The 21,036-nt window shown below is 46.7% G+C and overlaps 4 protein-coding genes and 1 non-coding gene across 6 annotated transcripts in view; 4 read left to right on the top strand and 1 right to left on the bottom strand.

The window, feature by feature from the left end:
* The window catches only part of gli2a (GLI family zinc finger 2a), a 49,666-nt gene extending 31,767 nt beyond the window's left edge, over positions 1 to 17,899 (top strand). The window contains exons 10-11 of one of the 2 annotated variants that reach the window (XR_003052218.1): positions 9 to 2,061; positions 17,886 to 17,899. Coding sequence is in view for 1 of the 2 variants with exons in the window: in XM_025063883.1 (XP_024919651.1) it covers positions 9 to 1,603 (1,595 nt within the window). In the remaining variant the exon portion in view is untranslated. Of the gene's footprint in view, positions 1 to 8; positions 2,789 to 17,885 lie in introns of those variants that run through there. The other variant, XM_025063883.1, reaches the window with a different exon arrangement.
* LOC103392375 (high affinity cGMP-specific 3',5'-cyclic phosphodiesterase 9A) lies at positions 3,162 to 7,860 on the bottom strand. The gene is made up of 13 exons (XM_025063884.1): positions 7,579 to 7,860; positions 7,448 to 7,499; positions 7,135 to 7,237; positions 6,716 to 6,858; positions 6,567 to 6,629; positions 5,457 to 5,634; positions 5,072 to 5,194; positions 4,869 to 4,961; positions 4,699 to 4,766; positions 4,515 to 4,617; positions 3,901 to 4,005; positions 3,602 to 3,748; positions 3,162 to 3,458 (listed from the first exon to the last, which is right to left on the bottom strand). The coding sequence occupies exons 2-13, from the start codon at positions 7,456 to 7,458 to the stop codon at positions 3,312 to 3,314; spliced, it is 1,284 nt and encodes a 427-aa protein (XP_024919652.1). The 5' UTR covers positions 7,459 to 7,499; positions 7,579 to 7,860; the 3' UTR covers positions 3,162 to 3,311.
* nifk (nucleolar protein interacting with the FHA domain of MKI67) lies at positions 8,807 to 11,615 on the top strand. The gene is made up of 6 exons (XM_008328946.3): positions 8,807 to 9,022; positions 9,567 to 9,695; positions 9,980 to 10,088; positions 10,480 to 10,691; positions 10,794 to 10,853; positions 11,074 to 11,615. Exons 1-6 carry the CDS (start codon positions 8,894 to 8,896, stop codon positions 11,290 to 11,292), a joined length of 858 nt encoding a protein of 285 aa, XP_008327168.1. The 5' UTR covers positions 8,807 to 8,893; the 3' UTR covers positions 11,293 to 11,615.
* LOC112488361 (small nucleolar RNA ACA64) lies at positions 9,770 to 9,896 on the top strand. The gene has a single exon (XR_003052337.1). It is a non-coding gene; the product is annotated as a small nucleolar RNA ACA64 (small nucleolar RNA).
* The window catches only part of clasp1a (cytoplasmic linker associated protein 1a), a 25,691-nt gene continuing 16,435 nt past the window's right edge, over positions 11,781 to 21,036 (top strand). The window contains exons 1-18 of the mRNA XM_025063730.1: positions 11,781 to 12,468; positions 13,772 to 14,473; positions 15,865 to 15,943; positions 16,147 to 16,250; positions 16,411 to 16,502; positions 16,746 to 16,821; positions 16,943 to 17,040; positions 17,147 to 17,217; positions 18,539 to 18,679; positions 18,786 to 18,859; positions 18,952 to 19,044; positions 19,133 to 19,278; positions 19,526 to 19,661; positions 19,784 to 19,854; positions 20,056 to 20,115; positions 20,207 to 20,284; positions 20,370 to 20,537; positions 20,731 to 20,816. Coding sequence (XP_024919498.1) covers positions 14,276 to 14,473; positions 15,865 to 15,943; positions 16,147 to 16,250; positions 16,411 to 16,502; positions 16,746 to 16,821; positions 16,943 to 17,040; positions 17,147 to 17,217; positions 18,539 to 18,679; positions 18,786 to 18,859; positions 18,952 to 19,044; positions 19,133 to 19,278; positions 19,526 to 19,661; positions 19,784 to 19,854; positions 20,056 to 20,115; positions 20,207 to 20,284; positions 20,370 to 20,537; positions 20,731 to 20,816 — 1,771 coding nt within the window. The 5' untranslated portion in view covers positions 11,781 to 12,468; positions 13,772 to 14,275. The remainder of the gene's footprint in view (positions 12,469 to 13,771; positions 14,474 to 15,864; positions 15,944 to 16,146; positions 16,251 to 16,410; positions 16,503 to 16,745; positions 16,822 to 16,942; positions 17,041 to 17,146; positions 17,218 to 18,538; positions 18,680 to 18,785; positions 18,860 to 18,951; positions 19,045 to 19,132; positions 19,279 to 19,525; positions 19,662 to 19,783; positions 19,855 to 20,055; positions 20,116 to 20,206; positions 20,285 to 20,369; positions 20,538 to 20,730; positions 20,817 to 21,036) is intronic.

The following is a 21,036-nucleotide window of genomic DNA, read 5'->3' as shown; positions in this document are numbered from 1 at the left end:
GCCCACAGGCGGTGCCCCGCCTACTCCGTTGCCCAACATGAATCAAATGAACCTTCGGACCCGCGTGGCGTCGGATGGAACCTCCATCCCGTTCCTCCAGCCTCCTGGTGGAGCGGCTCCGCGGCGCTGCAGTGACGTTGGGTACACCGCCAGGACCATAATGCATCACGAGGCGCCCACCAGTCTGCCGCGTCGTGCCAGTGACCCAGTACGCCAAACCCACCCAGAGAACCTCTCCTTCTCCAGGATCCAGCGCTACAACAGTACCAGCAACCTCCGTCCCATCACCGGACCTGAGCGGTGGCACCGCCCTGGAAGTCGGCAACAGTACCCGTTCGCCCCCAGACCTCCGAGCATTTCTGAGAATGTAGCCAGGGAGGACGGGGCAGATAGGACGAGGGCACGAGGGGGGCAGAACCAGGAGGAGGATCTGGTTCTTCCAGATGATGTGGTTCAGTACCTTAGGTCTCAGAACTCAGGCCCCCCAGGTACCATGAGTTGGGAGGAGCATCACTCTAACAGACACCAGGGGGCATCGTCCCCGCCGGCACCGTTCTACACTCAGAGGAAAATGGCAGCTGTGGATGGTACCACGGTACCAGCAGAACCCGTCAAGAAGAACATCATGCCTGTGCAGTGGAACGAAGTGAGTTCAGGTTCTGTTGACGCCACAAACCAGGTGTCCAGGAACCAGCAGCAGGTTCTCAGAGGAAACCTGGCCGTGGTCCAGCAGAGGCAGAACTTTGGACCCTTCCAGACTCCGGGTCAGGGTCTGGTCTGTAACCAGCGGCTGCTGCCCCTCAGTCAAGGATATTTGAACCAGCAAAGACACGGCAACAGCGCCACCTTCAGTCAGGGGCTGAGTCCAAATCAAGGCTACGATCGAGAAGCGGCTCAGAACTTCAGAGCTGGGACCATGAGGCCCGCCCACAGCGAGGGGTCTGAGCTGCAGACCCACTGGACCAGAGCAGAGACCAGCGTGCGTTCTCACGGGAACCAGATGGAGCAGCAGAGAAAACTGTTCCAGCCCCGACCTCCAACAGAACCCATGTCCACAGTCAGACAACACGCGGGTCCAAACAGCACCCTGCGGCCCAGTCAGGTACCAGAGTCCACTGACGGGAGCCGGGACTATGGCTCCTCTGAGGCAAGTCCAAAGAGGCCCAGCTGGTCAGTGTCCCACAACGGCGCCTGCGAGAACCCAAACTCTGCCGTGTTCTACATGGGTCACATTCAGATGTTTGAACCCACAACCTTCGGCTTTGACTCACCCCTGTCTCCAGGCCGGGCTGCTGCCCCGACCAACATGGCGTCTCCAGGAGTGAACCAGGTCTCCAGCAGCACCGTGGACTCTGAGCATGCTCCAATAGACTTTGAGACGCTGTTGGACGATGAAGACCATTCCAGTCTCATGTCCGGCACCCTGAGTCCTGGTCTTTTCCAGAGCCTGTCCAGGACCTCCTCCCGTCTGACCACACCTGGGGTCACCTCGATCGCCCTGGCATCGGTTCCTCCAGTGACAGGAAACATGGCCATCGGTGACATGAACTCCATGTTGACAGCTCTGGCTGAAGAAAGTAAGTTCCTCAACATGATGAGCTGAGAACCAACAACCACCGTTCTGGACTGGACAGAACCGTTCTCCTCATCTGTTACCAGGCTTCAAACACGTGACGTTCCAGGGAAGGTGAATGCATCGGTACCAACTGCCCTTCGGTGTTTGCTGGTGTGAAAACCTTGTGCACTGAGCCCTTCACAACGTGCCTTGCTCACGAGGTGAAGGTAGGGTGAGCTGGAGCCGACATGTGAACTGTTGGACTGAGTTCTGCTGTAGAACCTTGATGTTTGGTACCAGTACTGTCAGTACCGTAGAGTCTAGTAGTACAGTCTCAGGTCCGGAACTTTGTTTTGACTCAGAGCAGGGACCGTCAGACCAGAACACACCATGAACTGAGAAATGTGGCCACACGGTGGGAGTGTGTTTACTGCTCTTACCTTACAGTTAAAATGTCACGCGTTCAATCCCTGGCTTTAACTGATCTGACCTGCGTGTGTGTGTGTGTTTTCTCCACTTTGAAGTTAATGTTCACTCTAACCTGGCCGTGTGAATGGTGGTGTGAATGGTTGTGAGCTTCTACCTTGGTTGACGCTGGTGTCTGTCTACAGACCATGATGTCGGACAATGGTGCCCTCTGCTGGTGTTAGCGTGCAACTCCAGGACTGTGTTCGTCTCAGGGTCAGTGCGTGAAGGAGTATTTTGTACAACATACTGCAGTAATATTCGTCTGAAATGTGAAAATGGTGAAACTCCAGAAACTCCACCAGGTTTTTATTTTTGATCTGGTCTCAGGAAACATGACCCCTGAACACAACAGACAATTCCAGGTACCACGCCGGGCCACGCCTCCTCTGTGGCGTTGTTTTCAGGAACAGAACTCATGAACCCGTGTTTGGACCAGGAACACTCTGACAGAACATACCGGTGCCTCTGTGTGTTCTTAACATAGAACCAAACCTAATTAAGTCAATCCCATAATCCCCCTGGGTTCTGGACTCTGACGCTGAAACCCTGTCAAAGACCAGGACCAGGAGATTCAGCTCAGAGATCCTTAATTTGACTACACTTTATTTCCAACACTTTAAAGTAGTCCTTCAAATATTTGTGTTTACTCTTTACCATTGACTCTTCCTATACCTGTATGTGTGTATCTGTGTGTGGTGGGGGGGGCGGTTCAAGATTTGTACATTTTTAATAAACAATCACGTTTTTTCAGTGAAGATATCTTCGTTGTGAATTATTTGAAATCATCAGTGATCTGTCGACCCCTGGTGGCCAATAGAGGTAGTTCAATGTGCGAATGTCATTTTTAAAAATGTTTCCTTAGTACTATTTTGTAGTTCTTTTTAGACTATAATAATAGTAATAATAATTTGGACTTTATTGAGTCCATATTTGGGAAATTCATAAGTGGCTCTGCTGGGAATCCTAATGTGCTAGCGTGATAACCACTCCACTATGGAACCACAACAGTACAGCTCTTCTGAATTTACTAGCTTAATTAAAAAGCTCACATAAATTGTTTCATGCAGAAACGTACAAACATACAAATCCCGGTCAGCATTTCATTTTTTAATTATATTATTTTATTTTAGCACTGTATTAAAAAATGACTCAGTATACGGTAGGTTGTTAATGCCCTGTGTGAGGGTCTGTGTCCAGAGGATGGGGCAACAACGACAAGAAACATTGACCCCGCTGTCCAACTCTGTTGGTGTTGCCTCCTCCAGAGGGAGCTCTGACAAAGACCGCTCTAAGCTGAGCCTGTGGCGTCCACAGAGTCTTCCTTGTTCTTGGAGACGTTCACACTCTGGCCTCGGTTCTTCTTCTCTCTCTCGTAGGCCTTCTCCATCTCAGTGTAGTAGCTGAGGGCTTTACGCACTGGGTCGACGATGTGCTGCTGCAAAATCATCATCAAAACAGTCACCATTATTACGGACGTCCGATATTAGCATAATTATGTAGAGTCTGTTAGAATTGTTATAGTTTTTTCCTCCGATAATGAAAACCCAGTGGTTCAGGACTCGTCTGTGGGTGACTCACCTCCAAACAGGGGAAGAGATTGGCCAGTTCAATGAAGAGGGGCAGAAGGACGAAACCTATGAATCCCGTTTGAGATGAAGGTTTTGTTATTTTTTCTGGGTCCATGAAGGGCGTCACTGGGAGACCCTCCAGCTTCTCAGCGTCACTCTGAGGACACAGGTGAAATAAAAGGACGTGGTTTTCATTTTGAACACTTTTGACCGACTTTGAGCTCTAACCATAGTGTAAGTCGATATTTCATAAACTCCACTTTGGTCTCAGCAACGGTTTCTGACACATGCTAAAACAGCAGACCGTACCTGGTTGTAGAATTCCTGCAGCAGACAGTCCAACCAGGGCTCGGCCACCTCCATTGGTCGAGCCTCATTGGAAATGTCGCTCACTTTGATCAGTATCATCATTAACTGCAAACACAAGAAAAAAATAGATTTTAATGAAGGAAACGTGACGAAGAAAAATCATCGAAAAATAACTGTAATTTCAATGGACCTCTGGATTCGCTGGAGAGAAAATAACTTGGTAAAATGGAGCCACACATTAGCTGACCTCAAAAAAAAACCATGGCAAAGTACTCGTTGTCTCATTGACCTTGTGAGGAGATACTGTAATACTCAACATGGAGTACAATAGTTTGGGGTACTTTGTCCAGACCTTAACAACCTTAAAGACTTTGATGACCTGTTTGTGGTCCAATTAGACTAGATGAAGGAGACGGTGATTACTACAGGACGTGGACTCGAGTGGAGAGCGCTGTGATTTCAGAGCAGCCCTGAAGTACTCTTATGTTTGAGGAGTCAAGAGGAAGAGGAAGGAGAACCAGGGGGAGCGTGTGGACCAGTGGACTCTGACAGTCGATGGTTGATTGTTTGTGTTGTGGCTCTAGGTCTGATGGTCCACCTGATGGGTCTCCTACCACGTCTTTATGCTCCTTGTTGTTGAAGTCGAAGGTCGGCAGGATGGACTGAAATCTACTGAGGATGTCACTGTGTCGGGTCATGTCAGTGGCCAGAATACAGCTGCACGAACAGCAGAAGAAGAAGAATCAGGACAGGAATGAACAAGAACAAAAACAGAACCCTGAGGAACATTGGTCTGACTTGATGATTCCCTCTCTGATCCGTTTGTACTGGTCTGTCGTCACGTTTCTGAAGATGTTGCTCTCGGTCTAAACCCAAAAAAACAAAAACATCTGGTCACTCTGATGCGACCGAAGACGGACTGACGTCAGATACAAAGAACATTTGAAGCCGACAGTTTCCGTCTTTACCTTTTCCAGGATCTCAAAAGCCACAGCGCAGTGATGGTTCTCCAGCGGAGAGATGTCGTTGTAGCGTAGAGCAAGTTCAGTTCGAGCGTTGATCTGAGAAGTGGTTAAAAAAAAGGAAAAATTACAGAAGAAAACATCCATAAAGAGAACCACGGCTGACCACGGCTGAGGTCAGTCCTGTTCAGTCAGTGTTGTCCCGGTACCTGGTAGGTGTTGTTGTATCCTGTATGGTCAAGGTCGTGGCACACCGCAGAGGTCAACATGATGAGCAGGTCAATGCTGTCCATCTTAGTTCTCAGGTCAGTGAGCCAGATCAAACCATACATCTGGTAGAAGACCAAGACAGAGCAGAGAACACAGAACCATTGGCCCAGGTACTCTACAGCAAGAGGAACTGATGAAGTACTGTTCCATCATCCAATCATGTCCACTCATGTCCACTCATGTCCTCCAGATCTGACCTTCACTGTCCAGGTTTTGAACCCTGAATTTCAAACAGACTTTCATTTGGATTCAGATCACTGAAAACCAACTGACTCACCCACCACCTCACCCACCACCTCACCCACCACCTCACCCACCACCTACCATTTGGGTAACACAGAAGCAGTGTTTGAAGTTGTGGAATGGGATGTTGTTGTATCGTCTGTAGACCTCAAACAGGAACTGTTGCAGTACTTCAGGGGAGATCTTGAACGTGGTGATGAAATCTAGATCAGAGTACATCAGCTGCAGCAGGACCATGATCTCTGCGTCCTCCCACTGCCTGCACAGAACACACAGCAAACAAAGTACTGCAGCAGTACACGTGATACCTTATGGGAGGCTATGTAATGTAGACCACAGGAACCCAGACCAGTACTGGTCCAGTACCAGACCAGTACTGGGCAGAAGGTCATTTTATTACTGGGACAAACTGTCTTTGCTAAAAATGTTTTACTGAGTTACTGAGTTTCCACCCAATCATGAACACTTCCTGAGCCACGTGAAAAGAGAACTATAGCACCGTGCTAACAGGCTCTGTGTTAGCGCTTAGCTATCACAAGATGCTAGCTTGATTATTAAATACAGGAGGAGGGTTAACAACCCAGTATGTGGTTCCGCTGGGAATCGGACCCAGGACTCTTTTTTCCCGAGGCAGGCATGCTAACCAGCTACATTATGGGACTGATTTTTCCAAAATCTTTCCTTATTCCATGCTGGAACCGTTCTGAAGCAGTACATTTATTTTAGACCTAATAATAATTGAAGAAAACCTTCAGTTCTCGTCGTTAATGAGATGCTGTGATGAACAGAGGGGGCGGGGGACGGCATAATGACCATATTCCCAGTGAATGCCACTTCACCCTGGTGTATTGACCAAGTTCCTGTTTGATCAGTGCGGTCCATTCATATTCAGATGATCCGGCCCTCTCTCCTCACAGGTTTATGCTGGACACCATTCATGAGCTGACCGTCTGTTGCTGACCGTCTGTTGCTGCCCTACTGAGGCGGCAGATGTATTTATATCACATCAGTTTTTACATCAAAATATAAAAAGATTTAGATTTAAACTCTGAATGCTGAGCTTCAACCTGTGGTGATGTCAACGATATGGTCACCATCCTCTAAACCAGGGGGTCGCAGGCCAAACGTGACCGCCCGAAATCCGTCCCAACAATAAAAATAATTAATTTTGCTGTGGATGACGTAGCGTACCAGTTATCGAAGGTCGGGGTCTTCAGGTACTGCCTCACTTCTTCCGATACCTCCAGAGAACTGCTTTGAGAACACGGAGAGAACAACGTTTACACCTGTTTCTACAGACGTACAGAACAATCGTCTGTGCTCAGTGTGTGGGTTCGAACCTCATCTGTAGGTACTTTTCCCGCACATGCTCACACTCCTCTGGCGTTTTCCTCAGCGCCCTCTTGTGGTAGAATGGCGATGCCTTTTGAGTTCGTTCTGACAGATCTTTGAAGAGGCCGAGCCAGCTCAGATGCTCCATGCTCTGTTCATAACACAAAGGAAAGAATGAAAGACCAGATGCTCCATGCTCTGTTCATAACACGAAGGAAAGAATGAAAGACTGCTGGGGGCGCTGTGTTTGTCACCCGACAACTGTACTCTACAATAAACCATGTACAGGAAACAGAACAGCGCCATCATCTGGACAGGTAGGAAACAGACTGTTGGCTGATTAAATGTTACATTAATGATCAGAAGATTACTAATGAAAAAAACAAACTTTAAAACAGATGATAATGTTTGGACACTTTGGTCAAACCTCGAGTTTCTCCCGGAATAAATCCACCTGCTGCTTCATTTCATGGACGACGGCTGGAGTCTCTGTGGCTTCAAACAGGATCTTCTTCTCCAGGCCCTGCAGTCTGAGAACGTTCAAGTTTAAACATCAGAAATCTTATGGAGCTATGGAGCAGAAGATTCATGAAGTTAAACTACCCTCTGCAGTACTGCCAAGTACTGAGTACATGGAGTGGAGTATGGGTCACTGGTTTTAGAACTCAGTTTTGTGTTAAATCCTATTCTCCAGGTCTCAGTGTGGGTCAGTACCTGGTTGACCCCGGTTGTTCTTTTACCTTTTCTCCATAGATGAGAGGTCAAAGCCCACTGCTCCACTGAGCTGCACACCTGCCATGACAAAGAACAGTGAACAGTTCCTACATTACACCTCGGCAGTGTACACGTCACTGTGGCTACGTCAGCATACCTAATGGCTCACTGTGGCAGTTGGCAGCTAACACTTCCAGCTTGTACAGAGAGTCTGGACTGTTGGGTTCTAGACCTGGGCAGATGTTGATGATGTTTCCTCTGGGGTTGTACAGCTTCAGGATGTCGTGGGGCCCGGCCTCGGCTGCAGAACGAAAAAGGTCTGCAAGTGGACAGTGGTGGTCATGTCACACTATGACCTCATCACCATCATCATCAACATCGTCATCATCACCTCGGTGAAACTGAGTTTGACACCCAGGGTCTACGTAGCATCCAGTCCAACACGGTAAAATAAAAAACTCTGATAAAGTCTTGTTTTTTTCTGCTTCTTTCTCACCACTGAGTACAACCTCATTAGAGCATTAGAGGACCTGGCCGTTGACCAGTGAGGAGCTGTCAGAGACAGCTGTATTTACTGCTCCAGCCTCAGACAACCAGAGAACATCCACAGAAGTCTGCCTCTTCCTACACAGTCCTATATATATATACGATAAATATTTAATTTATATATTTATAAAAAGAAAATAAGTTTGCTAAAAATGAAACTATTTATGTATTTTTATGCCACAGAGTATTATCAAACACACACAAAAAAAAGAATCTTAGCCAGAAGACAGGCATCAGCTGATTGGACAGACTGTACAGGAGACGGGACCCTTACCTTTGACATCCTGTGCAGGACAGTTTGATGGGAATTCTGCCCGCTCTGGTCTCCCGTTCACTGTGAAGTAGATGAGTTTTGTTGCCATGTCCTGAGGCTACAGCGTGTACTGCTGTAGTGTGTCCACAGACCGTCTGTCCTCATCATTAGACTGTTCAACACCCCGCCCCCTGGAGGATGCTTGCTCCACCTCCTCCCCTGTTTGCTCCAATTTTCTTGTACATGGTCAAGATAATATATGAAATAAATGAAAAACAAATGTAAAACACTTTAATTTCCCTATATAGTGGAATATCGGTTGTTGAACTGCTCCCTTTTCTAAACAAATCGGTTGTCAAACATATTTTTTAACTAAAAATTGCCGCGGTTGTCGTACTACTCCCAGAGTGAGCTCAAGTACCGCGGAGAGTATGTGGTATTCAATAAAAAAACAAATAAGTTACGTTTTCTTCTCTTGACAGTGTGATAGATGTTATGACACCTCCAACACTACAGAGGTCGCTGTAGGTTGTGTGCAGAGACGCTGCTTTACGCCCCTGCGTCACCACGACGTCAACCGGAAAAGCGTAGAAACGTGGTACTTAGTACACTGTCGTGGTGTTGTGTAGTGTGGCGTTGTTTCTGCTGTTGATGTGTTCTCTTCTGAAGTGAAATGACTGAAATGACAGCACCGGCAGCGGCTCAGTCTGCCAAAGAGCTGCTGGCTCTGAATCCCACACAGGAGACCGAGTTCAGGAAGAAAGTGCAGGAGGTGAAGAAGAAGAAGAAGAAGTCTGCTCAGGTAGGTGCTAACCACGGGCGATGCTAACTCCTGTAGCTGCTGCTACAGGAGGAGCGGCGATTAACTCACTGGGCCGATGATTATTCTCATTGTCATCGGTGTGTTTTTGTTTTTAATCACAGTTGGTTTACGGTTCACTAGGCGGCAGCTCCGCAGCTAACTACGTATTTTAAAAACCGGTAACTATGAACTGCGACATTTTGTCACGTGGTAGCTTCTTGTCCTCCTACACACACACACGTTACGTATGTCCACATATGACCATTTCAACCGAATGTGTGAACCTTTCTCACAATAAGGTTAAAATAAAGCAACACGATATCAGGGCTAGGTAAACCGCTTAACCGCGATTAAAAATAAATCTCAACATTGACACTAATATCATCAAAAAATTATCAATTTGTAACGCAAAGAAAATGTTTGTTCACGTGAGCACTGCACCCCCACCCTCCACCCCCAGTCTCCCGTGTCATAATATCATACTGAAAAATATAATAACAAGAAACCAATTTTTTTTTAACGTTTGTATTTTGTTCTTTCCCAGGAAAGCAGGTTAACCCCTGGAGTGATCTACGTTGGTCATCTCCCAAAGGGTCTGTTTGAACCTCAGCTCAAGGCCTACTTTGAACAGTTTGGGAGGGTCCTGAGGTTGAGGCTGTCACGGAGTAAAAAGGTAACAGCACAGAGTTGAGGGCCAGGGTTGGATGAGGTGTTAGTTATCAGTCTTTTCTGAGCTTGAACTGTGGCTCAGGATGAAAATGGTCTCAGATGGTACAGTGGTCTGAGGTCAGATAACTGAGCCCACAGAATTCCCGGCATGTTTAGCTTATTGCTTGCACATTTGCACAGTGATAAAACCAACGTGCCCACAGATGTTAACAATGAAAATATCAATACTAGTCAAAGTAATAAGGTTAGGTGTCACTGACCTTCAACTCTGACCTCTTTGACCTGCAGACTGGTGGTAGTAAAGGCTACGCTTTTATCGAGTATGACTGTGAGGAGGTGGCAAAAATCGTGGCAGAGACGATGAACAACTACCTGATGGGAGAGCGGCTCATCAAATGTGAGTATCTGTGACGTTAGGAGTCGGAGAAACAGTGTAGCGCCATCTGTTGTTTATTTTATCAGGCAGATATTTGCATAATTATATAATATCTGTAAGAATCGTTATAGGTTTTTCCTCCGATAATGAAAGCTTGATAACGCAATGCCTGGGTTTCGCCAAATGGTGTGTGACCTAAAAATAGAAGGCAGCATTGTAGCTCATTTTGTTAATCTATTTTAATCAGGGGATTGTATGCAGAATGTTGGCACCACCAACTCATACAGTGGTTTGTACAGATAAACAAATACATATTAATATCAGACATCCCTAAACTTCACTGTTGTTTAATATAAGAAATATATATATATAATGTTTTACTCTCTGACCATGTTGTTCCCTGGTCTACCAGGTCAGGTGATGCCCTCAGAGAAAGTCCACGAGAAGATGTTTGTTGGTTGCGATAGACGGTTTAAGAAACCCTCGTATCCTGCGGTGTCACGCTACAACAAGAAGCGAACAGCGGAGGAGGTGGAGAAGATGACGCACAGGCTGCTGCGCAAAGAAGCAAAGCTGCGTAAGAAGCTGGCAGCGCGGGGCATCGACTACAACTTCCCAGGATTTGTGAGTATTCAGATTAACTTGTCAAAGTGAAGCCTTTGTACCTGAAGGGTCCCTGCTGTCAGTCTATATAAACCCCGGTTTTCTACCGTTTTTTTTCTCCAGTCTGCACAGGTGCCACGGAAGTCGTCAGCTGGTGTCATGAACGCATCCACATGCAGTGAGGTAAGGCCCACACTCATATTAATAATTAACATATTGATATTAACTTTTTGCCAATATCGTCCAAACACTTTGGAATTACAATTATCAATCCCCCCCTCCAATTGAAATACTATTAAGCGGCAGCCGATTTTATCGGACATCTCTTAATATTGATCAGCACCAGAACCTGTCCATGTCCAGCAGCTGTGTCCATCGTCACCGGTGTTTTCTCCTGTCACAGGACGCCACACCAGTGTGCACGCCCTCGGTTCTGGAGAGGAGGAAGTCCACGGTGGTGGGTGACGGCGATGAAGAGATTGTCCTTAGAATTCCCACTGCAAATGCAGATGAAGAGGGCTCCTCTTCTGAGGACGAGGATGAGGACGAGGAAGAAGAAGGTGACGAGGAAGACGAGTCAGAGAACGAGGATATTTCTGAAAACGCTATGGAGGAGAAATGAACCTTCTCCCTGTAGACGGACTGAGGCTGATGGCGAGGAGTGGGCCTGGCGTCAGGGTTCCTTAAGACTGAGGATTGAACTTTGACCTGTGTGGATTAGTCACATGGTCACCTCTGTATTAATGTGTATATATATATAAAAAGAAGAACCATGTCTTGTGTCATAAATGGTTCTCACAGAGTCTCCGTGGTTGATGAGCAGCTGCTGATTTCCTTTGGATTTTTGTTGTTTTCTTCTTAATGAAACAGTTATATTTACAACCTTGTAACATTTTACAAAAAAGTAAATAAATGTCAGGACAAACACACTGTCCATGGTTACTGTAAACCAGTAGGTTATTGTACAATGTGTTAATCTGTATTTTGTCCTTGTCTGGGCTGTGTCCTCATGGAGCACGCACCTCACTTTGTGAACCAAGGCTTTGAAGAGACACTTATTAGCATGTCTGTGTTACAACGCTCTGATTTCACCTTCATTTCTTCATCTGATGTTTATTAAACTCGTATTTCTAGATGAGAACTGTGTTCTCAGCGGCTCACCAGAGAACCACGTCACACAGACACAAATATATTCATGACAGTTTTGAGCTAGCAGTTCGCACTTTAGCTAGCACTTATGGGCACCACCCGCGTAAACAAACTACAGTCAGTAATGTAATATTTAAATCTGTTTTAAAGTGGCAGATTATTGATGTAGCGGTTTGATTTTCATCTCAAAAGTCTTCGCTTTTTGGCACAACGACAACAATAATAACAAATGGAAAGACCGATCGAAATTTTGAAAACAAACAAGCCGATTTATTGGGCGGGTAATTTATATGGTAGCTAATATGTCGACATTTTTTCCCAACAAACTTAACTTTGTCTCGGTTAAACTTTGAGAATTTATTTTCGTAATGTTGAACATTTTCGTCCAAATATATATTTCCAGATCAGCGCGACCTCGAGTGCAGCTCGTCTTTGTTTCCCGCAGGTGTCGCTGCACGTCGACTTTACCCACAAATGCATCACATTGTCATGCGACAGTTTTCCAGGAGCCATCATCCCCGCGCCGACTGCGCATGCGCACGTCCATTCTCCTGCAGGCACAGCATTCCGGGTGGAGAGAGTGAGAGAAAGAGAAAGACGCTGGAGACCCGAGGCCCTGTTCTGGGTTTGACGGCTAACACCACGAACGGTAAGTCCCGAACGACCGGGTGTGTGTCGCGGCAAGACGACTTAGACTGCGGTGATGTGGACGGAGGCTCCGTCTGGCTCCAGGCCACATGATTGTCTTTGTGCTGCTTTCCTGTCTGAGAACTGACGTTTCCACTGAAAAGCTGGGCTTTGCTAAGGGCTAACTTTAATATTAAATTTGTACACATACGTCCTGTCTGGCTTTTTCCTCAGCGGTAACACTTTAGCCAGTCTCTCTGCCTGTCTGTCTCTCTGCCTGTCTGTCTGTCTTTCTGCCTCATACATACAGTACATGTAGACTGGCAGACACCAGTGAGGGAAAAGGACGGGAGTTGTTTTTTTTTTTTTTTGGTTTTTTTCCACGGCTGACTCTGAGGCTGTGGAGCCTGTGTGTGGCTGAGCTAACAGTGATGGTCACAGGCTTGGAGTGTTGGAGTGTTAGCTGCAGCTCAGCTAACGCTGCACAAAAGCTCATCTTTGTGGGTGAGAAGGTTTGCTGTGGAGCAGTGGTCTGGACCGAGGCAGGAATAATGAAGTAACTCTGACGTCTGTGGTTAGTTCACTGGTTTTTACTGTGACGCAGACACACACACACACACACACACACACACGTATACATTACTGTGTTTAGGCAGGTGTACACACATCCACAACATCAGAGGCTCTCCAGTCATACACTACATGACCTGGGTGTGTGTGTGTGTGGGTGTGTGTGTGTGTGTGTTGAATGTCTCACCATCAGAGCAGTATCATATTTATGCACACTCTCACTCACACATTTATTTAACACTGTAAACATTTGTTCCAGTAGCAGGCATCGTCCTAAAGACAAAAAAAAACACACATAAATATAAACATTTAAAGTATGTTTTTTTTTAATCTCACTCTGGTGGAGTCACTTCCTGTTTTAAATCATTAGACTGTTTAGAACACACCACAGTCACTGCCAGGGCTGGGATTTGAACCTGCTAATCTCTGATGACCCGTCTGATCCTTAAACCACATTATTTCTGTGAAAAGATTTCATCATTTCTTCTGTCGTTCTTTTCTGGTCATTTAACAGTTAAATCAGTCAGATTAAATGAAAAAAAAAATTTGATTCATGATATTATAGTCTACATCGCTGTATGGATTTTTATATTCTTGGTTTTTATCAGTACCATATTACCGAGGCCTTGGTCCTGGGTCACATGGTCAAATGGAGACTGCCATTTTATTTATGTGTGTAATTTTTAAATATATCTCCAGACCAGATCTGTTGGAGAGTTGTGGAGGATTTGACTTGTTCCTGTCCACTTTCTCAGGACTCTTCTGGAACCCACATGGCTCTGCAGTGAAGGCCTCTCCGTCTCCCCCAGCTGCTCTGCTCCTCCACCTCCGCTCAAGTGGTTTGACTAACTCACCACAACAAGAAGGAGAAGACGAAGAAGAAGAGGAGGGGACGAGTCAAGTGTGAGGCAGTAGTTCATTTGCCCCAGCTGCCGTGCACACTCACACATGCTGCATTACTGCCATTCCCCAAATCCTGGTCCATCACTCCCTAGGGCCCAGCCCCTAGCCTGCTAGCCAGCTAGCACTTGGCCCCAAACAGATCCTGTCTACAGTCAGAAGACACGGGCCGACAGCCTCAAGAACCGAGCCCTGCATTTCCCTCCTTCCTCTGGGTCATTCGGTCTTGGCGCCACCAACTGGAGCTCCTGTTGTCCAGCTGTCATTTCCGCTGCTTTAAGCAGTGGAGGGTAGTTCTTAGTCTGCGACTCAGCGAGGCGGTTTGAGGAGCTAGGGGGGGCTGTTTATCAAAGTTCAGAATGATGGAGGCCAACATGGAGAGCTGCCTGGCACAGGTCCTGCAGAAGGACGTGGGCCGGCGGCTGCAGGTGGGTCAGGACATCATCGATTACATCCTAAACAAGGAGAAGTCTCAGGACCTGGAGCAGGATCAGACCGTACTGGACAAGATGGTGGACAGCATCGCCACTTCCTGGGTCAACTCCAGCAACTTTAAGGTAGGTCCAAGGACATTAGAGTAACACTGCTATCCAGTGAGGGCGTGATGTTACGTCATTGGCTGTAGTAGCTGCTACTTGTAGTTTTTGTTGATCGTACACTCGGGACATTCACGATAAGACAAGTACATGTCCCTTTAATTGGACTTGATGTACCATGTAATGCCCACGGGCCCTGAGTTTGACATCTGTGTACCTTCATTGAAGTGTTGGGTCTTCAGTTTGCTGTGCAGACAAAGAGGTCACTGTTGATTCTCTGGATCACATTCCTGTCCTGTGAGGAACGGTTCTATAACTTTGTACTTAATCTATTTTCAGACTCTGGACTGGGTTCTTTTTAAATGAAGTAAATTAGTAAAATCGTAAAGTACATTTTTTTGTACTGTGTACCAGATGACCTATGAACTGGCAGTGGTCCCCGGACCAGGGGTTTGAGGACTCTGTGATACTGAGGTGGGCAAATGTCAAACTCGAGGGTTAATCCCCCCCCCGTCCCCCCATCAGAGGTGTGTCACATGACTGAGCTAAATGGAGGGGAGGGGTGATCTGCCTTCATGTTTCTGGGTCAGAGGAAACTGTTGAATCTCGGCCGACCGATCCTCATAGAACAGGTGACAACCGGTTTTTGTTATCAGCCAATCAGAGGCCGTGTTCGTAGTTCAGTCCAAGCCGATCCCTCGGAACTGATGTGGAAACTGTTTGGTCTGTTCCAGTGTTAGTGACCTGATGTTAGGATGGAACAACATTGTGTCTTTACTATGATGACAGTTTGACTACAGTGACATTGTTGGAAAAAAAACTATATATATATCGTCATGACTACAGTATCATAGTATATCGTATTGGTGTATATCGTATGGATCACGATGTGTTTATATGATGGTGTCGCCAGATTCTTTTTTAAATTTTTTTTCTAATAAAGTTATTTCCATCTGTGTCTCACTGACACTCACCAAACTACAACATTAGAAAAGATCAGTTCTTGTCAGGAAACCAGTTCCTGCTGCGTGACCAGGAGGTTGACTTACAGTCATGTGACCTGGAACTGTTTCCTGAGTTTCTGGTTCTCAACTTCCTGTAGCCAATCAGATGGCAGCTTGTCACTGAATGGATCCTGAAATAAAAATGAAATAACCTTGGGTTTTTTTAAAAATGTCTGCTCATGTAGACGTTGTGTTCTGTACTTTAAAAAGAAATCAAAGTAGAGTCTGTACAGAAATACGTTTTCTTTAAACAATACTTATTATAATATAAACATTACATAACAAACAGTGACATAGTTGTATATAAAAATAATAATAAACTGTGTCCACGTTGTTGTAGAGTCAGTGTTACAGCTCCACTTTGTAACTGTTTGATATGATGTTTATTTTCTGTTCTCTGTCCACTAGGTGGCTCTTCTGGGCCTAGACCTCTTATCTGCCTTAGTCACAAGGTTACAGGAGCGCTTCAAGGCCCACGTGGGAACAAGTAAAGTTCTTCTTCTTTTATCCTTTATCTGTTGAGTGTCATGTCTCCCAGCTCTGCAGCACATATATATATATATATATATATATATACATACCTATAAATATACCTATATATATATATATATATATTTAGCTGTAATTATTGAGTTTGGATGTTTTCATGTTCTTTGTTGTTGTGACTCTAAACAATCATGTTTTTTCCAGTTCTGCCCAGTCTTATTGATCGGCTAGGAGATGCCAAAGACCAGGTGAGAGACCAGGACCAAGTCCTGCTGCTGAAGATCATGGAACAGGCTGCGTCCCCGCAGGTATACACACACACACACACACACACACGCACACACTGCTCTGATGATGATGTTGCAGCTGTACTTTTGTTGTGTTTGTTTTCATGCTGATCCACTGTGTGTGTTCTGACATTAAAATGTAAACAGACTGTAATGGTTTGTTTGTTTGTTTGTGTTGCAGTACGTATGGGATCGTATACTGGGAGGATTCAAACACAAAAACAACAGGACCAGGGAAGGAGTGTGTCTGTGCCTTATAGCCACGTTGAACATGTGAGTGTCAGCCCCGGTCCTGGTGTCGGTCTGCTCTGTTAACACAGACGTGTTGATGCACAGAGGAACCTGGGTTTTGGAACTCGACTCGTTCCCGAAGGCCGTTCACAAACAGAAAAGTTCACAAACTGAAACAAACTGTGTGCTCTTCGTAGACCGTGATTTCTTCACGGTCATTTAGAGCCTTCAGATGGTGTTGTCTCCATCACCTAATCTGTCCTTGTCACCTCCTTGTTTGTCCAGATATGGAGCTCAAGGCCTGACCCTCAGCAAAATCGTTCCACATATATGTAACCTGCTGGGAGACCCCATAAGTCAGGTAAACCAGCACACACCGGTACCCTACAGTGGGAGGGACTACGTCGTGGATGAACGTCCTGTCTTCATCCTGAACCCATGACTTCATCAAAGAGGAAATGTTGTGTTTGTGTTGCCTTCAGGTGCGTGACGGAGCCATGAGCTCTCTGGTAGAGATCTACAGACACGTGGGTGAGAGGGTGAGGATGGACCTCAGCAAAAAAGGCCTGCCACAGTCACGGTAGGTCTACTACAGTAGAGGGCGCTCCTGTCACACACACACACGAGTCTGACGTGAGCCCAGTAAGGTGTTGACCTCTGACCTGTTCTTCACCTCTCTCTGATAGGTTGAATGTAATCTTCAGCAAGTTTGATGAAGTCCAAAGATCTGGGAACATGGTTCCATCTTCCAGCTCAGGTGAGCGCCTCCTGGTGTTCAGTGTGTGGTTCAGGTTCATTACACAGCCTCCCATCACATGTTCTAATCCTGTAAGGGTTAATAAGTTAACCAGACCTGGTCAGTTAACTAGTTCACCTGGAAGTGGTGGTTGTGATGGTGGTGATGACCGTGAGGAGCAATGGCTCCACCTAATGGTGACTCTGACAGATTGATTATTTATTTTTACTGAGCTCAGCTGTCATTGGCTGTTGTCAAAGGCGGTCCGATGTACAACCAACCAGTGGGTTCAAAGGTCACTCTTCTGGACTGCATGTTGGTCCAAACTGAGAAGTTCCAGATGTGATCACTAGGGGGTGTGTATTGGTGAGAATCGATCACGATCTTGCAGTATACTGCGATACTACAGGCTCGACGATATATATTTCCATTTTTCCGTTGTATGAAAAGTGTCAGTGTACAGAACAGAAGGTTCTGACGGGGTTCTGCTGTAGAACCAGGATGTACCACATGACTGAGAAAAGTGTCTTGTCATCAGGCAGCAGATTGATCCACAATCCAGTAATTGAGCACCTCTGATCTGAACCAGGGGTGTGGTGATGTCACTGTGACTCACGCCAGTGTTTCTGCTGCTGAGCCCTGTCTGTGACGGAGGCACACACACACACACACACACAGATGCAGACTAGGTGTGTGTGTGTGTAAAAGTGAGAGAGAGAGACAGAGAGAGACAGTGAGCGAGGGTGTGTGGTGGTAGAGGAGGGACATGGTTTCTCTGAGGCGGCAGAAACATGCTGAGGAAGCTGGTGTGCCGGAGGATCTGTCCTCGTGAGATTATCTTCTGTTTTTCATCTTACCGTCTGTTGTCTGTGGTGTCTGTGGCGTCTGTGTCCTCCTCCGTCTGCCTGTCTTCACCTCCTCCCAGCTCTTTCCTCCATCCTGTTGCCTTTGTCTTTTCGTCTCCTGTTTTTCTGCTGCCTCACCGTCACCTTCTTCATCTTAGATTATAATCTGGGTCTGATCTTTTTTTCTTTCTTTTTCTCACACTGTTTGTTATCATGTGACCACACTGTTGTACGGCTGAAACGTAAAGGCTTTATTGATGGGACTGATGGTTTGAGGAGGGGTCTACAGACAGAGGTCTGTGACTGATATGGTCTGTGGAGCGGTGGTCGATGACATCACCGTCCATCGCTGTGCTCTGCTGTTGAACAGGGTTAATGATGGATGATGGTGTTCAGAGGAGCCCTGGGGGGGGTCGGGTGGGGAGTGGGGGGGGGTTCCTCTACATGTTGAGCCTGACAGATGAGACGTATCAGTTACATTTTTTTTCTTCTCACAGATAAGAACTTTGAAGATGAAGATTCAATGGACGGAGGCCGGTCCTCTTCCTCCTCCTCCTCTAAAGTGCCCCCCAGTGGCAGGAGAGGTGTGGCGACTACAGTCAGAAGACCTAGCTCAGCCACATCAGTGAAGCCCACAGGTGAGAGACTCTTTGGGACTGTTCACCTTCATGATTTAATTCATGTCCCTGGGGGGGGTTCTCTCTGTCCTCTGACTCTCTGTCCTCTGTCTCTCTGTCTCCACAGCTAAAGAAGCTGGAGCCGGTGCCCTCGATGAAGAAGATTTTATCAAAGCCTTTGAAGATGTGCCGTCTGTTCAGGTGGGTCTCGTTCCTGTGACGGGGACATTAACAGAAGGACAGAACCTCATGGTTCCACAGGACAGACTGTGATCTTCTGTTTCTGTGTCCAGATCTTCTCTAACAGAGAGCTGGAGGACCAGCTGACCAAGATCAGAGAAGTCCTGTCTGATGACAAACACGACTGGGAGCATAGAGTGACGGCTGTAAGACCCCGAAGTCCGCGCCTTTCTTTACCCAGCATGCACTCTGTCTTCAGGAGTGACTTGTTGTCTTGTCCTCTCTCTCCTGCAGTTGAAGAAGATCCGCTCCCTGATGATGTCCGGAGCCACCGAGTACGAGGGCTTCCCTCAGCAGCTGCGCCTCCTGGAGGCTCCCCTTAAGCTGTCAGCGAAAGACCTGCGGTCCCAGGTGGTCCGCGAGGCCTGCATCACTTTAGGGTAGAAGAGAACTTTGACCAGTTCTGTTTTGTTTCTGACTGTGACGGGTTTTAGGAATGAATGCAGTGAACATGAGTGCAGTCGTATTTCAGTTAAAACCTTTTTTTTAATAAAGAAACAGTCCAGTGAACATGAGTGCAGTCGTATTTTCAGCATTTTATAAAGAAACAGTTCTTCATGGAAATGGATCTGGTACCGATTTTTGCATTGGTTCCTCAGCCTTGTCCCATCCTGTCCTTCTCCTCAGACACCTGTCCGCCCTCCTGCAAAACAAGTTTGACCACGGGGCAGAGAGCGTCATGCCCACTTTACTGAACCTTGTACCCAACAGTGCCAAAGTCATAGCCACGTCAGGCATGGCAGCCATCCGCCTCATCCTGAGGGTAAGAGCTGTGGGGGCAAATATTTAAATGTTAAAACGGCACCGAATCAGAACTCTTGGATGAAAATATCCAGAAGACGGAACGCTCAGTACGTAACGCGTCGTTTGTTCTTCTTCCTGCAGCATACGCACTATCCACGTCTCATCCCCATCATCACCAGTAACTGCACCTCCAAGTCAGTGGCAGTCCGACGGTAAGAACAACCGACAAGTGTGACAACAGTCGTTAGTTTGACGTTGTTTCACACTGTTGTCAGGTGAAGAGTGAGTCAGACGATGACAGGACATGATGTCACCGTTGGTGTGTGACATCATCAAAACTCCGCCTGCCTCTTCTTCAGTCCTGTTCTAACAGTCGGCCGTGTGTTCTGGTTCTGGTTCTGGTTCTTTTTCAGGCGATGTTACGAGTTCCTGGACCTCATGTTACAGGAGTGGCACACAAACACTCTGGAGAGGTAAGCTGCGTGTGCGTGAAAAGAGCAGAAGAGACAAACATGGGGGATGCAGACTAATTGTGTGTGTGTGTGCGCGTCTCTGTCTCCCAAGACACGTGGCTGTTCTGACAGAGACCATCAAGAAAGGCATCCACGACGCCGACTCTGAGGCCAGGTCCATAGCCAGAAAGTGAGTATCTTTCAGGTTGTTCCCTGAGCATGAATGTGGGTTTACTGTAAAAACATGTTGTGTTTCTCCTCCTCCTCATGTAAAGGTGTTACTGGGGCTTCCACGGTCACTACAGTCGAGAGGCGGAGCATCTGTTCCAGGCTCTGGAGTCCACCTATCAGAGAGCCCTGCAGTCTCACCTGAAGAGCTCCGACAGCATCGTGTCCCTGCCGCAGTCTGACCGCTCCTCCTCCTCCTCACAGGAGAGTCTAAAGTAGGAACCTGGACTCCTCCGTACCTTTCCACATCATCCTAAACTTATCTTTCTTATTTTAGTGACATTGTTTTGTGTGTTCACTCCGAGTGTTCGGTGATGAGTTCAAACGTAGAACCTGACTGAGCTCTGAGTGTCTGAATGACCAGATCATTCTGACTCGTGTCTGACTCTTCTTCTTCTCTCGTTTCAGCCGACCTCTGTCTGTGAAGAGTGTTATCGGAGGAAGTATGACCAGGAGTGAGTCTCTTCTTATCTCAACTTCAACTTCAACCCTGTGCAGAGGAGTTAAACCATAATTCAGTTAATAATAACCGATATGCCGATGTTGTCCAAACACTTCATTTCCGATTCCGACATCAACCATACTGATATAGCGGGGCAGTGGTGGCCTGGTGGTTAATCCCCTGATTATTACAATAGATCAATAAAATGAGCTGCAACGCTGCCAACAGTTCTGCTTCGGTACTAACTAGTGCTGCGATGTAAAGCCTGTTCT

The sequence above is a fragment of the Cynoglossus semilaevis genome, chromosome 16, assembly GCF_000523025.1.
Source record: "Cynoglossus semilaevis isolate Cse_v1.0 chromosome 16, Cse_v1.0, whole genome shotgun sequence".
Lineage (NCBI taxonomy): Eukaryota > Metazoa > Chordata > Actinopteri > Pleuronectiformes > Cynoglossidae > Cynoglossus > Cynoglossus semilaevis.
Note: the sequence above shows the minus strand (reverse complement) of the source record. Positions and strands in the feature narration are given on the sequence as shown.